We start from the raw sequence: 18,750 nt of genomic DNA on the forward strand, positions 1-18,750 counted from the left end.
TTCTAAAGCCGGAGGGCGAAGCTCCGCTCTTGAGGGGCGCGAAACCTCCGAGTGGCGCACCTCCCCTCCCCCGGCTCTTTCCGCCTCGTCCCGCCGACTCACCAGGTTGCGCAGCTGGGCCGCCTGCTCCTTGTGATAGTCCAGCTGTCCCAAGGAGCAGGGCCGGTATTTGTCCACCCAGAGGCTCATTCCAGCCCGAGTTCCCAGGGTCAGACACTCGAATGCCCCGCGCGCGCGCCCCCCTCACAGACCCGCAAACAAGTTTTCCCGCGAGCTTCAAATCTCGCGACATCACTACCGGCGTGTTCGCGTAGCTAGGCACGGAAAGACTACGGAAGCCTAGTTTGGACAAAATTGGTCGCAATGTCGGAACCGCCTATTTATTAATGTTCATTGTTTCATTTAATAATTTATTCTTTGCTCCCACCCTTATCATAGTACAGGAATTATTAAGCAAAACTGGAAAATTGTCTCTGATACTCTAGGAGTCAAATCTGGGTACTTCAGAGACACCACCATTCTGAACTCATTTCATTCGTTCATTCATTCACTCGTTCCTTCCATCGAAACCTACCAACTATTTACCTTGTGGAGTTCTGTATTTGGCACCAGAATATATCCGGCTTGGGACTTGTCTCACGTGGCAGGGACCAAAACAAGCTCTATTGAGTAAACCGCTAAAATTAAGATGTAATCTTCATTACGTTTCCTGACCTCCATTCCTCAAGATTCTTAATAGATTTAAAGCTAAGGAATCTAAAAGGTCGTGAAAAAGCTACAGAAATGGGACAACTCAAACTGCACCTCTTAAATACCCTTCTCTCGATGTATGTAATTTTAATTACATGTTTAACTTACACTTTTACTTTACATATTGTTCAGAATCCTAAATACTGCAACGGGACAGAAATTAATTTCCAATATGTGTAATAACCTTCTATCAAGGTCCCCCCTCTCATTCATTTATGACACAAGAATTGACTGTATTCTCTGAATCATCATATTTACTGAATTATTCATATGTGCAGGAAATTACTCGGCACAATTAATAACAACATCAAGTAAAAGACACAGTCTCTATTCGCAAAAAACTTCTGAAACAACCTGTGAGACTTCCACCTCAAGACCTTTCCACGTAGGATTTCAGCCCAGTGCACTTCTCTGGGGCAAACCTGTAGCTGGTTCTTGCCAGAATCAGGAGTAAGGTTCTTAAGGCTGGATCTAATTTTGTTTCTTTAAAGAGGAAGAAATTTCATGGTTGCAAGAAGCTGAGAGACCAGTTCAGGGCATAAAAGGATATATGTAACTTTGGCTTTACCGCTGTGCTTATGAGTTTTCTTCTTTTTTCATATACTTGGACAGATTTGGACCTTCTTTTTCAGAGAGCATACCCAGAAAAATTTGCTGGTGTCCGGCCTCTATTAATAAAAATGAGAAAGTTCTGACCCTTTTTCTTATAATTTTCTCTGATTATGGTCAATGATCAATTATAATTGGTAAATAGAACTTATAATAAAGCATGTTATAATTCCATTCCCTCATTTAACACAGAATTAATAGGCAGATCCCTTTCTGCACTTTAGAAATAAAATTAAATACTAAGAGAAAATTTTGAAGAGATTATGAATGGAAAATTCATAGTAAATTGTGGCAGAGACAATGCTCTGTATTCACCAAACCTCTTTCCTGTTCCTCCTGAGGGGACAGGGATGCTTTCTCCAGCTTCCTCAGAAATTAGTGGAATTCTGTGACTGAGTTCTGGCCAATAGAAAGCAGGTCTGCAATGATGAGTCCTACCTCCATTCCTATCCAATTTAAACTCCTGGGTCCTCCTGCATACTTTCTCTGTTCATTGGCCAGTTCGAAGCAGAAAATCCAGAGGAGGGTTTTGAGGCTCTAGGGGACAGTTGAGGCCCTTGATAGTAGGAAACCAAGTTCCTTCATCTTAGGCCAGAGTGATCCACCCTCTCCCCCAAACAAAGTGGTTAATTTATGCAGGAGAAGATCAAATGGATCATCAGTGAGAGACTGAGAAAAGTGAAACAGAGGAGAACGTAAAGCCAGAGCACCCTGTATTATCAAGATCACTTCGAGGAGCAACTGGAGCTTGACCCCTCTGGAGACTTTTTGAGGAATGTATAGAGTATATCTTTGAATCATCTATTTAGGAGGGCTGGGGAGACGTTCTTATACCCTACTGGTTGAGGTTTTCTCCCCTGAGGATGGTAATTCACAATACACAGTTCTGTACTGGGCCTATGTACTAAGTAGGACCCTGCTTGTGCCCATGCTGTCAAAGGACAAGAATCTGACCATTTTTTTCTTATCCATTATCTGTTTCCTCATCCACTTATGCTCCAAGAACACAGGTATTAATGAACTTGAGCTATTTTTAAGTGTACAATTCAGTAGCATTAAATATATTTATTCACATTGTTGTACAATCATCATTATTATCTGTCTCCAGAAATTTTTCATCATCCCAAACTGCAATTCTGCACATATTAAAAGTAACTCCCTGTGCTGGTAATCCCCAGGCTATGGCAATCAGCATTCTACTTTATGTTCTCTATAAATTTGACTAATCTGGGTACCTTTATAAGTGGAGCCATATAGTATTTATCTTTTCATGTTTGGTTTATTTTACGTACTTTCATACCTTTAAAGTTCATCAATGTTGTAACATGTATCAGAATTTCATTTTTTCAAGGCTGAATAACATTCCATTGTAGGTATATACCATAATTTATTTATCTACTTATCCATCAATAGACATTTGGGTTGTTTTAATCTTTTGGCTTCTGTGAATGATGCTACTATGAACATTAGTGTGCAAATATCTGTTCAAGCTTCTGATTCCAGATTGTCTGGGGCAAATGGCCAGAAGTGGAATTACTACAGTATATGGTAATTCCATGTTTAATTTGTTGAGTAGCCCCCTCAGTGTTTTTCATGACAGTTGTGTCACTTTATGTTCCCACCAGCAATACACTGAGGTTACAGTACCTCCACATCCTCATCAACCAGTAAGCCTTTTTAATTTTTGCCATTCTGGTGGGTTGATAGAGGAATAAGTAATGGTGTTGAACATTTTATCACATGCCTACTGGATATCAGAATATTATTTTGTAAAATGCTATTCAAGGTTTTGTGTTTTTTTTTTTTTTTACTAGTTTGTCTCTTAATGACTTATTTTCAAACATATGTATTGTAGATATCTTTTTCTATGTGTAACTTGGCTTTGAACGCTCTTAATGGTTTCTTTTGATGAACAGAAGTTCTTAATTTTACTGTAGTTTAGTGCATATTGGAGGAGGAAATGGCAACCCACTCCAGTATTCTTGCCTGGAGAATCCCATGGACAGAAGAGCCTGGTGGGCTACAGTCTAAAGGGTCGCAAAGAGTCAGACATGACTGAGCAACTAACACTTAGGGCATATTATTTTGAAAAGATGTTTAGTGCATACTGTTTTACAAATCTTAACTAAGATTCCATTTGGGATTGCTAGTTACAAGTATTTAAGCCCATATTTGAATACTGTACATTTCATCTCTTTGATCTTAGGAATCATAAAATATAAATTGTCCCACTTGAGCACATTACAAACCTGTCACCCATGTTACTCAATCCTTTATATATGAAGCTGTAATTTCAAAAGCGAAAAAGCACTTTTATCCACATGATTTGATGGTGATATATATTTAACATATCTTCAGTTGCCCTTGCTACCTTCCTGAAAGGTAATATATTACAACTAAAAATAGTCACTCATAGCTGTTAAAAGGGAAGATTTATTTTACATGAAATGGCATAAAAAAAAAACAACTACAACTTTAAAAACACAAAATGTGATTAAATATCTAGTGTAAAAAGGAGGCAGTGCCTTTATTCCTTTGAGGTTCTATGGCTCTTGTCACTGATATTACTTCATCCTAATGTTTTAGAAATGAGTAATCTGTAACCTCTGGGAGAGGAACCTAGAAATCAGGAGATCCCACAGTAGAAGAGAGCAAGAGGGCATTGTACACAACAGTGCAGGAAAGTTCCAGGCAACAGTGGCAGAGCCAGTGTGGTAAACGAGCTATTTAGACTGGAGCAGGAGGATGGCTATCCCCAGAAGATGAAATCACTATCTGATGTGCTCACACATCCTGAGATGAGATTTATACATATGCAAGAGAGTCTGGGAATAAATTAGCAAGAAGTACACTAAAAACTAACCAAAGAGAAAACAGGACAGTTACCAAGAACCGGGAACATGAAAGTTATATAAAAGGAATATGTAGTCTCTGAAAAAAGGAAATGTTATAGCATTTTATCATGTGGCTCAATTGTGCATAACACAAATTCAGAATAGTAAGAACACCATATACTTATCTAACCAGAAATTATGATATAAGTGCACTGGGAGGGGAAGTGTGTCTAGGTGTGAGAAGGGAGGGATGTAAAAGAGATATGACTTCACTTTCTATAGTAGGCAATCAGCCGCTAAATTTTCAAAATCAAGAAACTGCAATATATATTATTAAGAAATATAGAGTTAACACCAACACACACATGCACACGCACACACACACATGCACATGCACACATACACACACATGCACACACACACAGAGTTGAAAGTGTTTTTTTCTGGGAAGCAGAAATAAGGTGTTTGAGCAGAAATCAGAACAGGGATCCTATTTTGCATAACAAGCACTGTGGAACCTTTAACATTTTCATTATATAATTTGAAAAGTAAAGTTTAAGTCAATACAGTGATTAAAACAAAGTGACCCCAAAGAATGTACTAGCCTCTAATGCCAAACAAAGTGAAGTTATTTCTTTTGCTAACAGTTTTGAATGGGACTTCTAGGTAGACCCACCTAATCAGGTAGGTCAGGAAAGGTTTCTTTGGGAAAGTAACATTTAGGATGAAGCTTGAGCAGTGGAATGAGCCAGAAAGGGAGAAGAGTGTATTGCATGGGCCCTGAATAGGGAAGCTTCCGGGGTATACTGAAACACTTATTCTGCCAAAGAGGAGTGAACACAGAGGAGAAAAGCATGAGAAGAGGCTGAACAGGCCAAGGAAGAGACTGCGCTGAGTGGTCCTCCTGGTTTTAATGAGGATCTTTCTGGCCTATGTCCTGAATCATCTCCAGTTACCTCCTCACAGGTAAGGTAATAGGATTAAGCTGATTCTTCTCAACTCAAACATCCAAATGGTTCTAAAACCCCGAGCAGTCTCCCCAGGGATCTTCTCAGTGATGAAAAGCTCTCTGCTGGGCCTCAGGTCATGGCTTCACCTTACCCCTGACTTCATCTTAGCTCCTAGTTTGATTCTGGGTGAATGGATTCAATTGCAAAATTAAAGCCTGGGCTACATAACTCCTAAGGGCCCTGCAAGCCCTAACACTCTTTTCACCTTCCACTTTTATCTGTATTTTTGCCAAAAGGAAGAATTCCCTGTCTTTAAAGAATTCACATTTTTGTGTGAAACTCCTTCTTTTACCATGATCTTTATCAGTTCCTAAACTTCCCAGTTTTTGAGATATTTCTACAAAATGGAACAGCATACCAGCGAATGTTGGTTTTAGCAACTGGGATGTGGAGATGATAGTCTAGGATGCCTGCCAGTCTGTTATGACAGCTTTAGGTCAGTTTATTGCAACACTGTTTTTGGAAAATATAGATTTGTTTTTTTCTCTCAGAAATTAATTATTATATTTTATTAACTAGATAAAATAATTTAACAGCATTATTATGCTTTTCCTGTAATCACAGTAGCTCATTAACTGATATTATTTGATGTGTTCTTCCTGATTTCCATATATCCTCTACATTCCTCTTTATAGGAGTTACAAACTAAAATGCTAGCATGGTATAGACAGGCAAGTGCAAGATCTACGCTTTGGGAGAATAAAACAGGGAGAGAAGGCAGGAAGTTTCTTCCCACCAAAAGGGAGTGGCAGCCCCTCAGCTTCACTTTATCACCCACAAACAGGATTTTGAACCATTAATGATAGAACTTTAATGTTTTGAAAGAAGCTCCAGGCCAGATTTCTTTTTTGTACAGTTCAGTTCAGTTCAGTTCAGTCGCTTAGTTGTGTCCGACTCTTTGCGACCCCATGAACCACAGCACGCCAGGCCTTCCCATCCAACACCAACTCCCGGAGTCCACCCAAACCCATGTGCATTGAGTCAGTGATGCCATCCAACCATCTCATCCTCTGTCATCCCCTTCTCCTCCTGCCCTCAATCTTTCCCAGCATCAGGGTCTTTTCAAATGAGTCAGCTCTTCACATCAGGTGGCCAAAGTATTGGAGTTTCAGCTTCAACATCAGTCCCTCCAATGAACACCCAGGACTGATCTCCTTTAGGATGAATTGGTTGGATCTCCTTGCAGTTCAAGGGATTCTCAAGAGTCTCCTCCAACACCACAGTTCAAAAGCATTAATTTTTCAGCGCTCAGCTTTCTTCACAGTCCAACTTTCACACCCATACATGACCAGTGGAAAAACCATAGCCTTGACTAGATGGACCTTTGTTGGCAAAATAATGTCTCTGCTTTTTAATATGCTGCCTAGGTTGGTCATAACTTTCCTTCAAGGAGCAAGCAATGGCTGCAATCACCATCCACAGTGATTTTGTACAATCTCCTGAGAAAAACAAGGACACTGTCCAGACCAACAGAACTCATCTACAGGCCAGATTCAGCCTCCCTCCTTGGCTTGCAAACTCTGCTTACACCTTGTAACATTTTGTTCAAACCTCAGAAAGAGAAGAAATAAATTGAAAACTCAAATCATAGCAGTATCTGATTTATTTCCCCCTGCTTGATCTGGGAGAGAAAACTCCGGTCAAGGCAGAAACAGAAACATTTGACTAAAAGAAAGGAGGGGTCTGTTTGATGGCCATTAATGCCAACATCCTCTGCCTCATAGTATCAGGAATTCCTGGCAACTGATATCTAATATCTGAAAGACTCTTACTCTGGTTCAGTAGGTTAATGCAGTTTTGCTTGTTTGTTTTTCAAAAATGTATAATATAAGAAAACACACTTACCTATATTTTTCATATTTTAAGACAAATCACGTTTTCTATAAATAATAACCTGTCCACAAATAATACTCACAGATGTAAGGCAAAGCATATCTGACATTTATCTACACAATAATCTGTTATATGGAAATCAATTTCTCTGTTCCATTTTTGGAATGAAAAGGCTCAGAAATGCCTTAGTTTCATTTATTCTAAGAGTTGGACAATATATGTTACTGCCAATAATTATGAAAGGCTTTTATTATAAACAATACGATTATATAAGTAAAATTGCAAGGGTTAGTAATAACTTCTAACAGAACCCTTTTGATTTTCCCTATACTCCTTATACTTTTTTTATGTCTGACATTTTTATTCAAACATTCTGCTATATTCCTCATCCTTCCTACTCCCAACTTGGAGGAATGATTGCATTTTATAGAAACTGCTCACCCAGAGAGGTGACTTTGAATTATCATATCCTTTCCTATGGTGCTTTTTAATGTTAGTCACTAGAATATAGTTTCAAAAAGCAGTTCTGTTTATTCGTGGGTTACATGTTTGAAAACATCTCTATTTTAGATATTTCCCTAGGAACCCTTAGTATCTCAAATTTACTCATAATTTTGCTACTAATTATTGTAACAAAAACATTAGATCTGCAATTTATATGTTGCATTTCACTGGTAAAACTAGATACATTCTAAATAAAGTGGGTTTTTTAAAATTCTAAATAAAACAGCAACTATTCAAATAAGAACATGGTTTTTATGGTATACAAATAGCCTGGTTAAGACACCTTTTTAAGTGGGTATATAAAAAGAAAGCTAATTTAACAGGAATTTATATTTACAAGCATCCCTCCCTCAAAATTGAAAACCATAACCAGTTTAAAAGCAACACTGATCTGACACTAATATCATGCATCATTCTGCCAAATTACAGAATTCCAACTGCTTTAAGTAGGATAAGCAATCTACCATACAAACAGACCCTCAAATCTATAAAGGTTCAAAAAAGACAAGGCTTTTCTTTTTTAGTTGCTGCTGCTGCTGCTGCTAAGTCACTTCAGTCGTGTCTGACTCTGTGCAACCCCATAGATGGCAGGCCACCAGGGTGCCCCATCCCTGCGATTCTCTAGGCAAGAATACTAGAGTGGGTTGCCATTTCCTTCTCCAATGCATGAAAGTGAAAAGTCAAAGTGCAGTCGCTCAGTCGTGTCTGACTCTTAGCGACCCCATGGACTGCAGCCTACCAGGCTCCTCCGTCCATGGGATTTTCCAGGCAAGAGTACTGGAGTGGCGTGCCATTGAAAGACCAAAAATGAGTGGTTCTGAACAGCAGGTGGCTCTCTTCCAATCAGTAATACCGGGTCACAGACTCCTTCCCTCTTTTGTCTCTGCCATCTTCACCAGCTGGCTTCCACAGCCATTACACGGGTCTGCATCAAGCCCATGGAGGAACAGACCATGCAGGACCACACGTGGAATGTTCCTGTGGGCCAGGGTCTGGAGCAGCATACGGCACATCCTGTTGGCTAGACTCAGTGGCTAACCCACACCTGACTCAAACTGAAACTGGAAAAACAGTCCCCCGCTTTCAAGGTCCTATCTGCAGCCCCTCAGCACTATGTCTGTGAAGTTCTTGTGATAAAATAACCTATTAACTGTTATTATAGTTGTAGACAGCTTGTGGAACGATTGTTATGTGTCAGTATGTCAGAACGCTGTGCTAGACCCTGGAGTAGAGACCCAAGGAGGAAGGACTTGTGGTCTTTGTCTTCAAGGACTTTGCTCTATTACCTGGGCTTTCATAGAAGATGCTGGCAGAGAACCAAAAAGGAAATGGAAGAGGACCCACACTTGTATTCAGAGAGAGAAGTGTTTACTTAGACATTTAGCTTAAGGCTTCACTCTATCCTTGCCACTCAAAGTTTGGTACTTGAATTAGCAACGTCTGCAATGCCTAGCAGCTAATTAGAAACACAGATGCTCAGGCCTCACCCATCCTTCTTGTCTTTATTTTAATAAGATCCTTAGGCGATTTTTATATACATTAAAGTTTGAGAAACACTAGCCTGTATCTCCATTAAAAGAGTGTAATGTTAGTTCAGAATTATTATTCTGTCTACACAGAATTCATACTTTTGTGTGCATAGATTGACCACTAAAGATAAGAAAAGGTCTTTTGTATTGTGCTGAGGAATTTGTATTCACATGATGTGGTGGAGAGAGCTGACAGAATGTGGTCACTGGAGAAGGGAATGGCAAACCACTTCAGTATTCTTGCCTTGAGAACCCCATGAACAGTATGAAAAGGCAAAATGATAGGATACTGAAAGAGAAACTCCCCAGGTCAGTAGGTGCCCAATATGCTACTGGAGATAAGTGGAGAGAAATAACTCCAGAAAGAATGAAGGGATGGAGCCAAAGCAAAAAGAATACCCAGCTGTGGATGTGACTGGTGATGGAAGCAAGGTCTGATGCTGTAAAGAGCAATATTGCATAGGAACCTGGAATGTCAGGTCCATGAATCAAGGCAAATTGGAAGTGGTCAAGCAAGAGATGGCAAGAGTGAATGTCGACATTCTAGGAATCAGCGAACTGAAATGGACTGAAATGGGTGAATTTAACTCAGATGACCATTATATCTACTACTGTGGGCAGGAATCCCACAGAAGAAATGGAGTAGCCATCATGGTCAACAAGAGAGTCTGAAATGCAGTACTTGGATGCAATCTCAAAAATGACAGAATGATCTCTGTTCGTTTCCAAGGCAAACCATTCAATATCACAGTAATCCAAGCCTATGCCTCAACCAGTAATGCTGAAGAAGCTGAAGTTGAACGGTTCTATGAAGACCTACAAGACCTTTTTAGAACTAACACCCAAAAAAGATGTCCTTTTCATTATAGGGGACTGGAATGCAAAAGTTGAAGTCAAGAAACACCTGGAGTAACAGGCAAATTTGGCCTTGGAATACGGAATGAAGCAGGGCAAAGACTAATAGAGTTTTGCCAAGAAAATGCACTGGTCATAACAAATACCCTCTTCCAACAACACAAGAGAAGACTCTACACATGGACATCATCAGATGGTCAACACCAAAATCAGATTGATTATATTCTTTGCGGCCAAAGATGGAGAAGCTCTATACAGTCAGCAAAAACCAGACCAGGAGCTGACTGTGGCTCAGACCATGAACTCCTTATTGCCAAATTCAGACTTAAATTGAAGAAAGTAGGGAAAACCCCTACCATTCAGGTATGACCTAAATCAAATTCCTTATGATTATACAGTGGAAGTGAGAAATAGATTTAAGGGCCTAGATCTGATAGATAGAGTGCCTGATGAACTGTGGACGGAGGTTCGTGTCATTGTAGAGGAGACAGGGATCGAGACCATCCCCATGGAAAAGAAATGCAAAAAAGCAAAATGGCTGTCTGGGGAGGCCTTACAAATAGCTATGAAAAGAAGAGAAGCTAAAAGCAAAGAAGAAAAGGAAAGATACAAACATCTGAATGCAGAGTTCCAAAGAATAGCAAGAAGAGATAAGAAAGCCTTCTTCAGTGATCAATGCAAAGAAATAGAGGAAAACAACAGAATGGGAAAGACTAGAGATCTCTTCAAGAAAATCAGAGATACAAAAGGAACATTTCATGCAAAGATGGGCTCGATAAAGGACAGAAATTATATGGACCTAACAGAAGCAGAAGATATTAAGAAGAGATGGCAAGAATACACAGAAGAACTGTACAAAAAAAGATCTTCACGACCCAGATAATCACGATGGTGTGATCACTCACCTAGAGCCAGACATCCTGGAATGTGAAGTCAAGTGGGCCTTAGAAAGCATCACTACGAACAAAGCTAGTGGAGGTGATAGAATTCCAGTTGAGCTATTCCAAATCCTGAAAGATGATGCTGTGAAGTGCTGCACTCAATATGCCAGCAAATATGGAAAACTCAGCAGTGGCCACAGGACTGGAAAAGGTCAGTTTTCATTCCAATCCCGAAGACAGGCAATGCCAAAGAATGCTCAAACTACCGCACAATTGCACTCATCTCACACGCTAGTAAAGTAATGCTCAAAATTCTCCAAGCCAGGCTTCAGCAATATGTGAACCGTGAACTTCCTGATGTTCAAGCTGGTTTTAGAAAAGGCAGAGGAACCAGAGATCAAATTGCCAACATCTGCTGGATCATAGAAAAAGCAAGAGAGTTCCAGAAAAACATCTATTTCTGCTTTATTGACTATGCCAAAGCCTTTGACTGTGTGGATCACAATCAACTGTGGAAAATTCTGAAAGAGATGGGAATACCAGACCACCTGATCTGCCTCTTGAGAAATTTGTATGCAGGTCAGGAAGCAACAGTTAGAACTGGACATGGAACAACAGACTGGTTCCAAATAGGAAAAGGAGTACGTCAAGGCTGTATATTGTCACCCTGTTTATTTAACTTATATGCAGAGTACATCATGAGAAACGCTGGACTGGAAGAAACACAAGCTGGAATCAAGATTGCCGGGAGAAATATCAATCACCTCAGATATGCAGATGACACCACTCTTATGGCAGAAAGTGAAGAGGAACTAAAAAGCCTCTTGATGAAAGTGAAAGAGGAGAGTGAAAAAGTTGGCTTAAAGCTCAACATTCAGAAAACGAAGATCATGGCATCTGGTCCCATCACTTCATGGGAAATAGGTGGGGAAAGAGTGGAAACAGTGTCAGACTTTATTTTTCTGGGCTCCAAAATCACTGCAGATGGTGACTGCAGCCAGGAAATTAAAAGACACTTACTCCTTGGAAGGAAAGTTATGTCCAACCTAGATAGCATATTCAAAAGCAGAGACATTACTTTGTCAACAAAGGTTCATCTAGTCAAGGCTATGGTTTTTCCTGTGGTCATGTATGGATGTGAGAGTTGGACTGTGAAGAAGGCTGAGCGCCAAAGAATTGATGCTTTTGAACTGTGGTGTTGGAGAAGACTCTTGAGAGTCCCTTGGACTGCAAGGAGATCCAACCAGTCCATTCTGAAGGAGATCAGCCCTGGGATTTCTTTGGAAGGAATGATGCTAAAGCTGAAACTCCAATACTTTGGCCACCTCATGCGAAGAGTTGACTCATTGGAAAAGACTCTGATGCTGGGAGGGATTGGGGGCAAGAGGAGAAGGGGATGACAGAGGATGAGATGGCTGGATGGCATCACTGACTAGATGGACATGAGTCTGGGTGACCTCTGGGAGTTGGTGATGGACAGGGAGGCCTGGCGTGCTGTGACTCATGGGGTTGCAAATAGTCAGACACGACTGAGCAACTGATCTGATCTCATCATGTGACTTGTTTTAGAAAAAGAATATAACCCAAGAAATAGTGTGGATGGTGGATTAAATAGAATAATAGATTATTTGTAATAGTAAATAATAATAAATAGGATTGGAATAAATAGATAATGAAGCTGGGAGACCGGTTGAAAACATGCTATGAACGTCTAGTCTTGCTATGATATAAGCCATTTCTAAGACACCTCAACAAAGGACAAGTATTTAGAAAATACTTGGGGAATTTGAGGATACAGAGAAGTGTTGTCAGCAATGTTTCTAAAATTTCTTGTTTAAGTGACTGCTGCTGCTGCTAAGTCGCTTCAGTCATGTCCAACTCTGAGGGACCCCATAGATGGCAGCCTACTAGGCTCCCCCGTCCCTGGGATTCTCCAGGCAAGAACACTGGAGTGGGTTGCCATTTCCTTCTCCAATGCATGAAAGTGAAAAGTCAAAGTGAAGTCGCTGAGTCTTGTCCGACTCTTAGCGACCCCATGGACTGCAGCCTACCAGGCTCCTCCATCCATGGGATTTTCCAGGCAAGAGTGCTGGAATGGGGTGCCATTTTGTGACTAGGTGTTGGTAAAGTTATGAGCTTTGAAAGTTCAAGTGCATTTTAAATAAATAGAACTGCTCTAAATTTTTATCTATTATAAAGTCGGGCTTCCCTGGTGGCTCAGTGGTAAAGAATCCACCTGCCAGTGCAGAAGATGTGGGTTTGATCCCTGGGTAGGGAAGATCCCCTGGAGAAGGAAATGGCAACCCACTCCAGTATTCTTGCCTGGAAAATGGGCTGATAGCCTGGCAGGATACAGTCCATGGGGTCACAAACTTTTGTTTCACAACTTAGAAACAAAACAACAATAAAATTATAAATGCAATATTATATAGCCCAAGCCCTTAGTGAATGTAGTAAACACACTGAAGAATGCAGCCCTCATCTTCACCCCTCCTCTACTTTTACTTAGTTATTAGCAATTTGAAGTACATTTTTCATATGACAAACTAAAATCAAAATATTATAGAACCACTGAATAAAGAATAGCCTGCCAAGCAATCATTTCAAGGAAAACTTGCTTTTACTTCCTAGGGATGTTGTTACTAAATGATTTTTGTCCCCTAAGAATGTTAAGTGTTATTAAGTGGAAAAGTAGAGCTTTCAATTGGCCCCCAGGTGGTTGAGCTTCTTTTTCCTGAGTCTTGAAATTGTCACTGTTGTTCCCCAAAGTAAATTCTAGAATGCAGCAGAGCCTAAAGAAGCTTTCGTTAAGGACCGTTCAAAGGCTGCTTCCCAGAGATACAGATTACAGTGCCCCATGATGGTCTACAAAGTAACAAGATGCCTTGTTCTGCAAACTTTTAGACAAAAAAAGTTTCAGTTCAGTTCAGTTCAATTCAGTCGTTCAGTTGTGTCCGACTCTTTGCGACCCCATGAATTGCAGCACGCCAGGCCTCCCTGTCCATCACCAACTCCCAGAGGTCACCCAGACTCATGTCCATCGAGTCAGTGATGCCATCCAGCCATCTCATCCTCTGTCGTCCCCTTCTCCTCCTGCCCCCAATCCCTCCCAGCATCAGAGTCTTTTCCAATGAGTCAACTCTTCGCATGAGGTGGCCAAAGTACTGGAGTTTCAGCTTTAGCATCATTCCTTCCAAAGAAATCCCAGGGCTGATCTCCTTCAGAATGGACTGGTTGGATCTCCTTGCAGTCCAAGGGACTCTCAAGAGTCTTCTTCAACACCACAGTTCAAAAGCATCAATTCTTCGTCGCTCAGCTTTCTTCACAGTCCAACTCTCACATCCATACATGACTACTGGAAAAACCATAGCCTTGACTAGATGTTTACTTAAGTCATAACAGACACACACTGGAGATCTTGCAGGTTGAGTTCCACTGAAATAAAGCCAATATAGCAATAAAGCAAGTCATTGAATTTGGGGGTTTCTCAGACAGTAAAGAAACTGTCTGCAATGCAGGAGACCTGGGTTCAATCCCTGGGTTGGGAAGATCCCCCGGAGGAGGGCATAGCAACCCACTCCAGTATTCTGGCCTGGAGAATCCCCTTGGATCAAGTTGCCTGGCAGGCTACAGTCCATGCGTCACAAAGAGTTGGACACAACTGAGAGACTAAGCACAGCACAGTGCATATAAGGTTATGTTTACACTATACCATAGTCTATTAAGTGTGCAATAGCATTATGACTTAAAATAAACCTGTACATGCCTTAATCTACAAATAACTTATTGCTAAAAAAAAAAAATGCTAACCCTCATCTGGGCCTTCATCGAGTCACAACCTTTTTACTGGTGGAGGTTCTGAAATATTGTTGCTGCTGCTGCTGCTGCTGCTAAGTCGCTTCAGTCGTGTCCGACTCTGTGCGACCACATAGACAGCAGCCCACTAGGCTCCCCCGTCCCTGGGATTCTCCAGGCAAGAACACTGGAGTGGGTTGCCATTTCCCTCTCCAATGCATGAAAGTGAAAAGTGAAAGTGAAGTCGCTCAGTCATGTCCAACTCTTCGCAATCCCATGGACTGCAGCCCACCAGGCTCCTCTGTCCATAGGATTTTCCAGGCAAGAGTACTGGAGTGGGGTGCCATCGCCTTCTCCGTGAAATATTGTTAGAATTAACAAAATGTGACACAGAGACATGAAGTGAGCAAGTCCTGTTGGAAAAATGACACAAACTGGGCTTTCCTGGTAGCTCAACTGGTAAAGAGTCCACCTGCAATGCAGGAGACCCCAGTTCGATTCTTGGGTTGGGAAGTTTCCGTCGAGAAGGGATAGGCTACCCACTCCAGTATTCCATGGGCTTCCCTGGTGGCTCAGACAGTAAAGAATCCACCTGCAGTGGGGGAGACCTGGGTTCAATCCCTGGGTTGGGAAGAGCCCCTGGAGGAGGGCATGGCAGCCCACTCCAGTATCCTTGCCTGGATAATCCCTATAGACTGAGGAGCCTGGGGGGCTACAGTCCGTGGGGTCACAAAGAATCGAGCATGACTGAGAGACTAAGCACAGACTTGCTCGAGAGGTAGGGTAGCCATAAACCTTCAATTTGTAAAAAAATCGCAATGCCTGCAATGGGCAATAAAATGAGGTATGCTGTGTACAACTGTGTTTATTTCCTGAGACTGCTGTAACAAATTACCACAAATTGGTGGCATGAAACAACAGAAATGTAAGTTTTCACTGTTGGCCAGAAGTCTGAAATCAAGTTGTCAGCAGGGTTGGTTCTTTCTGGAGGTTCAGAGGGAGAATTTACGGCATGCCTCTCCCCTAGCTTCTCTTCTGGCAATCCTTAGCATTCCTTGGTTTTAAATACATCATTCCATTTGCTGCCCCTGTTTTTTCCCTCTGGTTTTTCTCCTCTGTCCGTATGTCTCAAATCTCCCTCTTCTTTTTCTCAGAAGAACACTAATTATTGGATTTAGGGGTCACCCAAAATCCAGGATCATCTCATCTGGAAACCTTTAACTTAATTTTATCTGTAAAGGTCCTATTTCCTTTGCCATTTGCAGCAAAACTGATGTACTCAGAGGGAATCGTGATAAGTTGAAGAAGTCATACAGAGAAAGGCAAATACTGTATTTATCACTTATATGTGGGATATAAAAAACCCCACAAACTAGTGAATAAAACAAAAAAGAAACAGTCTCACAGACTCACAGGATACAGAGAACAAAGTAGTGATTACCAGTGGGGAGGGAGGGACAGCACAGAGGCAGACAGGTTGAGGGGGCCATTATGAGGTTATATGAAATCATATATTTGAAACTTCTGAAAATTATCAGCCACTACAGAATTTGAAGTATCTTCCATTCACTAAATTAAATAAATACTCTATTTCCAAATGAAGTCACATGTGCAAGTACTAAGGATTATGACATGGATATAATTTTCAATTCAACCCACTACAACAACCAATCCCAGGTGGAAAAACAAGTTTTTGTGATGTCAAGGGGGCCAAAGACAATGAGACCCAAACTTGGGGTAAGTGTTCAAACTCATGCACTTAAGAAAAGAAACAAATCTCTATTCAAAATAAAATGTTCTTTTGTACTCTTCATTCAGACTTCTTCTCTAAGCTGATGGAAATTTCTGTTTTTATGTTTTTCTTCATGCTGCATTTTTATAACTTTTTCATTAAATAGTTTAAAATGACAAAGGTTTTCAGAAGTGTTGAATCATCATTACTTTTTTTCTTTTCCTTCAGCAATAAATCAAAGAAAACAGAACATTGCCTGTTTTGTTTGCATATCTTTTCCTCTCTTTATTGCAATTTTATTTACTTGGTGAATTTACCTTGGCATTTCCATATTTTCAGTTCACTTTTATTTACAGTTTTGAAATAGGACTTTCTGAACCATGAAAAGGGCAAAAAATCAGCTGAAGTTCTTTGATAACTAAATTTGATATTTGATAAAGCAAATATGTGTATCTGCTTAATAGTTTAATAATATTAAGAACATTCACTGAGACCAAACTTTAGTTTTACTTTAAGAACTTAAAAGATCTTTATAAGGGAATTAAAGTGCTTTAAAAAGCAATTTGCATTTTGGCAACTTTTGTCTACAGATCTCTCATCAGTAAGTGACAAATAACTTGGAATCTAACTTTATATTTTTAACGATATTTACAGTTGAAGTATATAAACAGAGATATTTGAGAGAATTCAAATGTAGATTCTACATAACTGTTTAAATGTCTTCCCATACTGTATAGTTGAATTCATTCCAAAATATTCCTCAAGTACCTGCTCTGAGTTGAGCACTGTTTTCAGGATATTGTGAACAGGTAGACTTGGTCCCGTTTTTCACAGGATGACATTCTAGCAAGGAGGAGACAGACAATAAGTAAGCACCAGGATCGTTTCAGATATTGACGAACACCGTAAAGATAATCACGCATGGCAAAGTGGTTGAGGGTGGCTCAAGGGTGTAAGGGGAGAGGTGCCTGCGTTAACTAAAGTAATCAAGGGAGCCCTCCCTCAGGAGATGGTGTTAGAATTGACACTAAAGAATGAAAAGGTTCTTTTAATACTGCTGAAATGGCTGGCATTGTTATTCAGTTCAGGTGAATCGCAAAGTCACGGCCAACTCTTTGCAACCCCATGGACTGCAACATGCCAGGCTTCCCTGTCCATCACCAACTCTCAGAGCTTGCTCAAACTCATGTCCACCGAATCAATGATGCCATCCAACCATCTCATCCTCTGTCATCCCCATCTCCTCCTGCCTTCAATCTTTCCTAGCATCAGGGTCTTTTCTAAGGAGTCACTTCTTCGCATCAGGTGGTCAAAGTACTGGAGCTTCAGCTTCAGAATCAGTCCTTTGTTATTAGCATTAGTCCTTTGTTTATCAGGCATTGTTATTAACAAGACCAAATTCATTCACTCTCACAATGAGCACAAAAATTCTAAAGGAAAAGAAATGATGCCAAATGGTTCAGGACAGGATTTGAAAGTAGAAAGTGTTTCCGAGCTGATGATTCATCATAGATCTAGTGTGTATGGCCAGAAAACACATTATATGTATGGCCAGAAACCAGCAGGAAAGCATTCCAGACCCAGGCCTGTGGTCCTATGCCCAGATGCATTTTTACTCTATAGATTCTGGGGATGTTAGCAGCACGGTCTTAGCATCATGATCAAACCTCTGTGGTCCCTAGGGCTTGGAGAAATTGACCTGAAAAGCTTTAAAGGAGGAGGAGGATTTAAAAAAGTCTAATTTTTTGTAAAGAAGCAAAAAAAGGCTTTCCAATGTATTATGCCAGTCTCTGAGTGCTGCACCTGGATAGAACAGCCCAGCAGAATACTTATCTTGAAGTTATGGTCAGATTTTTAATTTGTATTGGAAGTCAAGCTTTGGCTTCTATTCAAGACCAAACCAATGGTCACTCTCATTGCTGTTTTTCTTTTTTATGGTTCTCATTATTCTTTTTAAAAAATCAATTATGTTCAGGTATAATTTACATGGGGTTTCCCAGGTGGCACAGTGGTAAAGGATCTGCCTGCCAATTCAGGAGATGCAAGAGACACAGGTTCAATCCCTCAGTTGGGAAGATCCCCTGGAGTAGGAAATGGCAACCAACTCCAGTATTTTTGCCTGAAAAATTCCATGAACAGAAGAGCCTAGTAGGCTACAGTCTATGGGGGTCACAAAAAGTCGGACACGACATAGTGACTGAACAACAACAGCTAAGGAAACTAAGCCCCACAACTCCTTTTCAGGGCTTCAGTCTGGAGACCAGGTTTGGCACTGCTCTGGATGTTTGAGTGTTTATGATTCTATCTGATGTATCCTGAGGCAGTACATTTCCACCTTTGGCATTCTTCAAGGCACTTGTGCATTTTAAAATTAGCTACAGTACACTGTCTACTTGGCACATCCACTGTGTGTCTGAC

The 18,750-nt window shown here is 40.6% G+C and overlaps 1 protein-coding gene across 3 annotated transcripts in view; it reads right to left on the reverse strand.

Moving 5' to 3' along the window:
* RFC3 (replication factor C subunit 3) overlaps positions 1-18,750 on the reverse strand; it is a 249,409-nt gene that overhangs the window by 17,006 nt on the left and 213,653 nt on the right. Inside the window, exon 1 of one of the 3 annotated variants that reach the window (XM_086329404.1) lies at positions 103-296. The exons of the other annotated variants lie outside the window; for them this stretch is intronic. Coding sequence (XP_086185530.1) covers positions 103-189 — 87 coding nt within the window. The 5' untranslated portion in view covers positions 190-296. Of the gene's footprint in view, positions 1-102; positions 297-18,750 lie in introns of those variants that run through there. 3 annotated transcript variants of the gene reach the window in all.

This window comes from Bos grunniens, chromosome 12, assembly GCF_055505025.1.
Source record: "Bos grunniens cultivar Pamir isolate PY7600 chromosome 12, Bosgru_T2T1.0, whole genome shotgun sequence".
In the NCBI taxonomy this organism is placed as follows: Eukaryota; Metazoa; Chordata; class Mammalia; order Artiodactyla; family Bovidae; genus Bos; species Bos grunniens.